The sequence below is a fragment of the Nematolebias whitei genome, chromosome 22 (genome assembly GCF_014905685.2).
Source record: "Nematolebias whitei isolate Nwh7 chromosome 22, NemWhi1, whole genome shotgun sequence".
NCBI classification, from domain to species: Eukaryota; Metazoa; Chordata; class Actinopteri; order Cyprinodontiformes; family Rivulidae; genus Nematolebias; species Nematolebias whitei.
Window position 1 is genome coordinate 1,567,869 of NC_056519.1, and position 5,592 is coordinate 1,573,460.

General features: G+C 47.2%; 1 protein-coding gene across 2 annotated transcripts in view; it reads right to left on the minus strand.

The window, feature by feature from the left end:
* The window catches only part of LOC119428202 (coiled-coil domain-containing protein 136), a gene marked incomplete at its 5' end in the record, with an annotated part of 10,008 nt that overhangs the window by 1,208 nt on the left and 3,208 nt on the right, over positions 1–5,592 (minus strand). For both annotated transcript variants that reach the window (XM_037695850.1, XM_037695849.1), the window contains 1 exon segment: positions 5,387–5,521. In XM_037695850.1, the coding sequence (XP_037551778.1) occupies positions 5,387–5,521 (135 nt within the window).

Here is a 5,592-nt window from a genome sequence, read left to right on the forward strand (position 1 = left end):
GGAGAAGACAGAAGGGAGGAGTGTGGAGGTGGGGTGGGGGGGGGGGGTAAAAACATAAAATCATAATCAGAGTAAGAAAGTCAGGAGGGAGAATATCAAGCAGGAAGAAAACAAAGCATGATCTGATGGAGAACAAGAAGCTGCAGCAGGTGGAGCAACAAAACCCTCAGAGAATTTTATATTTTACTCTATAAAATTCATACAAGTGATTCACGATGACAGGAAGGAATGGAAAGCAGTGAGATCTAAAAACACCTCCGCCATTCTCAGAAAGTCCCACACTCAGGTCTGACATGGACACTGACCATTTAGACCAGTCACCTTCAAATGGTCTGCAGGTCACATCCGGCCCGCAGGGGGGAGGTTGCAGTCAGGTGAGTGAAGGATGAAGACAGAGGGAAATGTGGGGGTAAAGTGCCACAGTCTCCATTCATCCATCCATCCATCCATCCATCCATCCATCCATCCATCCATCCATCCATCCATCCATCCATCCATTCATCCATCATCTTCCTCTTGTTCTGGACTCTGGTCTCGGAGGCAGCAGTTTGAGCAGGGAGGTCCAGACATCTCTTTCCACAGCCACCTCCTCCAGCTCTTATGGGAGGACTCCAAGGTGTTCCCAGGCCAACCAAGAGACATAGTCTCTCCAGCATGTCCTGGGTTTTCCCCGGAGTCTCCTCCCAGTTGAACATGCACGAAGTATCTCCCTAGGGAGGCGCCCAGGGATTATCCTTACCAGATGAACCACCTCAACTGTCTCCTTTTGATGTGGAGGAGCAGCGGTTCAACTTCGAGTCTCTTGGATAACTGAACTTCTCACCCTATCTCCAAGGGAGAGTCCAACTACCCTGCAGAGGAAACTCATTTCAACTGCCTGTATCCACAATCTCATTCTATAGGTCACTACCCAGAGTTCATGATCGTAGGTGAGGGTAGGAACGTAGACTGACCAGTAAACAGAGAGCTTTGTCTAACAGCTCAGCTCTCTCTTCACCACAATGAACTGGCACAGAATCTGCAATACTGCAGACGTTGCACCGATCCATCTGTCAATCTCACGCTCCATTCTTCCCTCACTCATGAACAAAATCCAGAGATACTTGAACTTCTCCACTTGAGGTAGAACCTCACCCTTGAACCAAAGAGAGCAATCCACCCTTTTCCGACTGAGAGCCATGGCTTCAGATTTGGAGGTACTGTACTTATTTTCATCCCAGCTGCTTCACACTGCGAACTGCTCCAGTGAGAGCTGGAGATCACGGCACAATGATGCCAACAAGACCACATCATCCACAAATAGCAGAGAAGGAATTTTGAGGTCGCCAAACCAGACTACCTTTGCCCCCTGGCTGCACTGAGAAATTCTGTCCATGAAAGTTATGAACAGAATCGGTGACAATGGGCAGCCCTGGCAGAGTCCAACTCCCACCCTGAAGGGGTCCCAATTAATGCCGGCAATGCAAACCAATCTCTAACACTTCTTGTATAGGGACCAAACTGCCCAGAGCAAAGGGCCCCCAGTCCCATACTCTCCGAGCACCTCCCACAGTGTACCCTGAGAAACACAGTTGAATGCATTCTCCAAGTCCATAAAACACATGTAGACTGGAAGAGTAATCTCCCATGACCCCTCAAAGACCCTAGTGAAGGTAAAGAGCTGGTCCAGTGTACCATAGCCTAGATAGAACCCGCATTGTTCCTCCTGGATCTGAGGTTCGACAAACAATCTGACTCTCTTCTCCAGTACCCTTGAACAGACCTTACCAGGGATGCTAGAAAACTTATGCCCCTATAATTGGAGCACACCCTTTGGTTCTCATTTTTGAAGACAACCAACCAAGACAACCCCACAACATCCAAAGCCTTCATCCACCCCCTGAGTCCTGCTGCCGCAGAGCTTTTTAACTACCCCGGCAACCTGAGTCACGGTTATGGACAGACCAACACCAAAGTTCCCCAACTCTGCTTCCTCCATGGAAGATGTGCTGGTGAGATTGAGACAGTCCAATAAGTATTCCTTCCACCTCCCGATGACATCATTAGTTGAGGTCAACAACGCCCCATCTTCACTGAATACAGTGTTAGTTAAGAGCTGCTTTCCCTTCCTCAGCTGCCTGATGGTTTGCCAGAATCTCCTTGGAGCCAACTTGGAGTCTTTATCCAACGCCTCACCGAACTCCTCCCACATCCAAACTATTGCCTCAACAACAGCCAAGGCTGCGGACCTCTTGGCCCTCCAGTACTCCTCAATTGCCTACGGAGTCCCACCAGCCAACAAGAACTGATAGCACTAACAAAGTCCATGCTCAATAATCCAGGTATACAATCCAACATTTTTCAGTCAGGTCATCTGGACAGTTTCTTAGAAAATGAAGAAAATGTTTCTCAAAAAGAAACTGTCCAGATGACCTGACTGAAAAAGGTTGGACTGATAGGACTCTTTCAACTTGACAACCTCCCTAATCCAGGGGTGTCTGCCACAGAGTTTTAGGATGGCCACCATGAGAAGCACTGACAATCTTGTGGCCACTACTAAAGGCAGCTTCCTCAACAATTGAGGCATGGAATATGGCCTACTTGGACTCAGTGTCCCCTGCCCTAGCTGGGATGCGATTAAAGCTCTCCTTGAGGTATGAGCTGAAGAGAGGTTCTTATGCCAGGCTGTTTCGACTGTCGTCATATAGCTTTGTGTATGTGTGTGGGTGAAAATTAATTGTGTGTGAATTAGTACCCAGGTAGTCCGCTGTGACTGGAGGAAGACACCGAAGAGTTAAACGAGGATTGTCTGCCTGACGAGCATTGCTACATAAGATGAGCTGCAGGAGTGATGATGTTGGCTTCTGTTCATCTACCTCAAGAAAAATTAAAATGAGACAAAGCACACACACCAAGCTTTATGACTGGAGTCGTAACACAGGCATTCCCAGCAAATCCTCACTACATGTTTGGGTCTACCGGGTCTGTCCAGCATCTTCCCCTGCCATTTGATCCAACTCACTAACAGGTGGTGATCAGTTGACAGCTCAGCTCCTCTCTTCACCGGAGAGTCCAAAACAAATGGCCGCAAATCAGATGACACAACTACAAAGTCAATCATCGATCTACAAAATACGACCTAGGGCATCCTGGTGCCAAGTGCACTTGTGGACACCCTTATGTTCAAACATGGTGTTCGTGATGGACGAACTATAATTAGCACAACAGTCCAACACCAGAACACCGCTCGGGTTCAGATCAGAGAGACCGTTCCTCCCAATCGTGCCCCTCCAGGTCACACTGTCATTACCCACGTGGGTATTGAAGGCTCCCTGCAGAATTAAGGAGTCCCCAGTTGGTGCACCTTCCAGCACCCCCACTAAAAACTCCAAGAGGCCAGATACTTTGAACTGCCATTAGGCACAAACAATATTCAGAGCCCGTCCCCCTACCTGAAGGTGCAAAGAAGCCACCCTCTCATCTACTGGGGAAAACTCCAACACGCAGGCACCAAGTCGGAGGGCTACAAGTAGACCCACACCAGCTCAGTGCCTCTCACCCTGGGCAACTCCAGAGTGGAATAAGGTCCAACCCCTCTCAAGGAGATCAGTTCCAGAGCTCATGTCGTGCATTGAGGTGAGCCCAACTATATCTAGTCAGTACCGCTTACCCTCACGCACAAGTTCAGGCTCCTTCCTCACCAGAGAGGTCACGTTCCATGTCCCATAAGCCGGCTTTGGTAAGCCAGGGTCAGAGTGCCAAGCCCCCGCCTTCAACCACTACCCATGGCATCATGCACCCAACTCATATGGCCCCTCCTGCAGATGGTGGGTCCACAAGAAGGCAAACCCATCTTGTTTTTTTGGGACGAGCCCGACATAACCCCATGGGTAGAGACCCAGTCACCAGGCATTCACTGATGAGCCCCTCCTCCAGACCTGGCTCCAGGGTGGGGCCCCGGTAACCCATGTTCGGGCAAGAGACACTGAGCTACATGCTGTTTTCTGTTCATGTGAGTCTTTGTCTGACTGTTCCCCTGGGACCATCATATGGGAAACACCAACCAGGGGCCATCACACCTGACAGCATATCTCCTAGGATCATTCAGGTGTACAAACTCCTGCATCACGATAACGTGGCGATTCAAGAAGGAGTGTTTGATAGCTAAGTTTATTTGATCACACAACAAGAGGTGATAAAATTGAGCTAATTAATTATTTTAATGATTTTTCTAAAAATTTATGATGATTAAACTGAGGACTTCATCAGTCTGAACCAAATCTGTGAAAAATGACCCAATCCAAAGCAGAACCTTGACCTTCCTCCATCATGAAGATCTTTATGTTTCACTGGTTTTTCTTTGAGTCAAAAGGAAGTCACAAAAAAATCACATAAAAATAAGAGCACGGTAAAATCTACCCATGTGTCAAAATGAAATTGATAGAAATTAATCAAAGTGACAGAGCTCGTAGCAAAGAGACACTTTGCTTTTAACAGTTTATTAATGAAAACTGGTCACAGCTTCTCAGCCTCATAAATAAAAACTTTATTAATGAATTAAAAACTAATGCTGTGGATGAAACCTGAGGCTGAAATACATGGTTTATTATTGGGGAAAATTGGAGTTTTCCTCCTAAACTAACCTCTTTACATCAACAAACAACAAACAACAACAACGATAGGCGTTTCTTGCCAAATCGAGCTTACAGAACTTTTTTGGTGATGCCGGATTTAACCTCAAGATGGAAAGTTTTCAGGTTCGACCTTTGATGGAGACAACAGTTTCAAGAGGCGTAATCTTCTGACAGTTGATGTTTCACAGGTCTTATGTCCAATGAATATCTAAACCACACTTCACTCCAGTTCTGATACAGAACTAGAACCAAATGACACAGACACACATGGCACACGCAGGACGTGTGTGTGGAACAATCCTGAGACAGTTTCAGGGTTTAAGTCTGAGGTTCTGGTCCAGCACATTACACCTGTCACACCTGCTCAGGCGATCCAAACACCAGTGTCTGCTGTCGGTGCTTGTGACAGAATGAACTTTCGTTCTTGTGTCTCTTTGAGGTGGAACATTTAGCGTTGGAACATTTAGCGGACTTACAATGAGAAGCATAAAAAAACTGAAAACCATAGAAGCTCACAACAAAACAGAAGCCTGCTGCTAAACAGCAGCTAAACATCGGACACTTCGGCTGATACCAGCAAACATGCAGACACACAGTCGTCACTGTGACCAAGAAGGTCCGCCATCTTGATGAGTGCTCTGATTTGGATTTACAGCAAAAGATACAGAAATTCTTCATCGAAACCTGACAAAGTTTCTTCTGTCAGGCTACTTCTCTAAAACCATGAAGATGAACGTGAGAACGTCCAGTGGCGTGACCTCCTGACCTCTCACCTTTGCTGTTCCACCCAGCAGGTTGTACAGCTCATTCTTGCAGCGCTGCAGCTCCAGCTCAAGCACCGCACGTTCCTGCTGACTCTGTTCGTACAGGTTCTGCAGCTCATCAAACTCGGCCTTCAGACCCTCACACTGAAACAAAAACACAGGAAGATCCAACAACACATCAGTGTTCTCATCACAACAACAACACATCAGTGTTC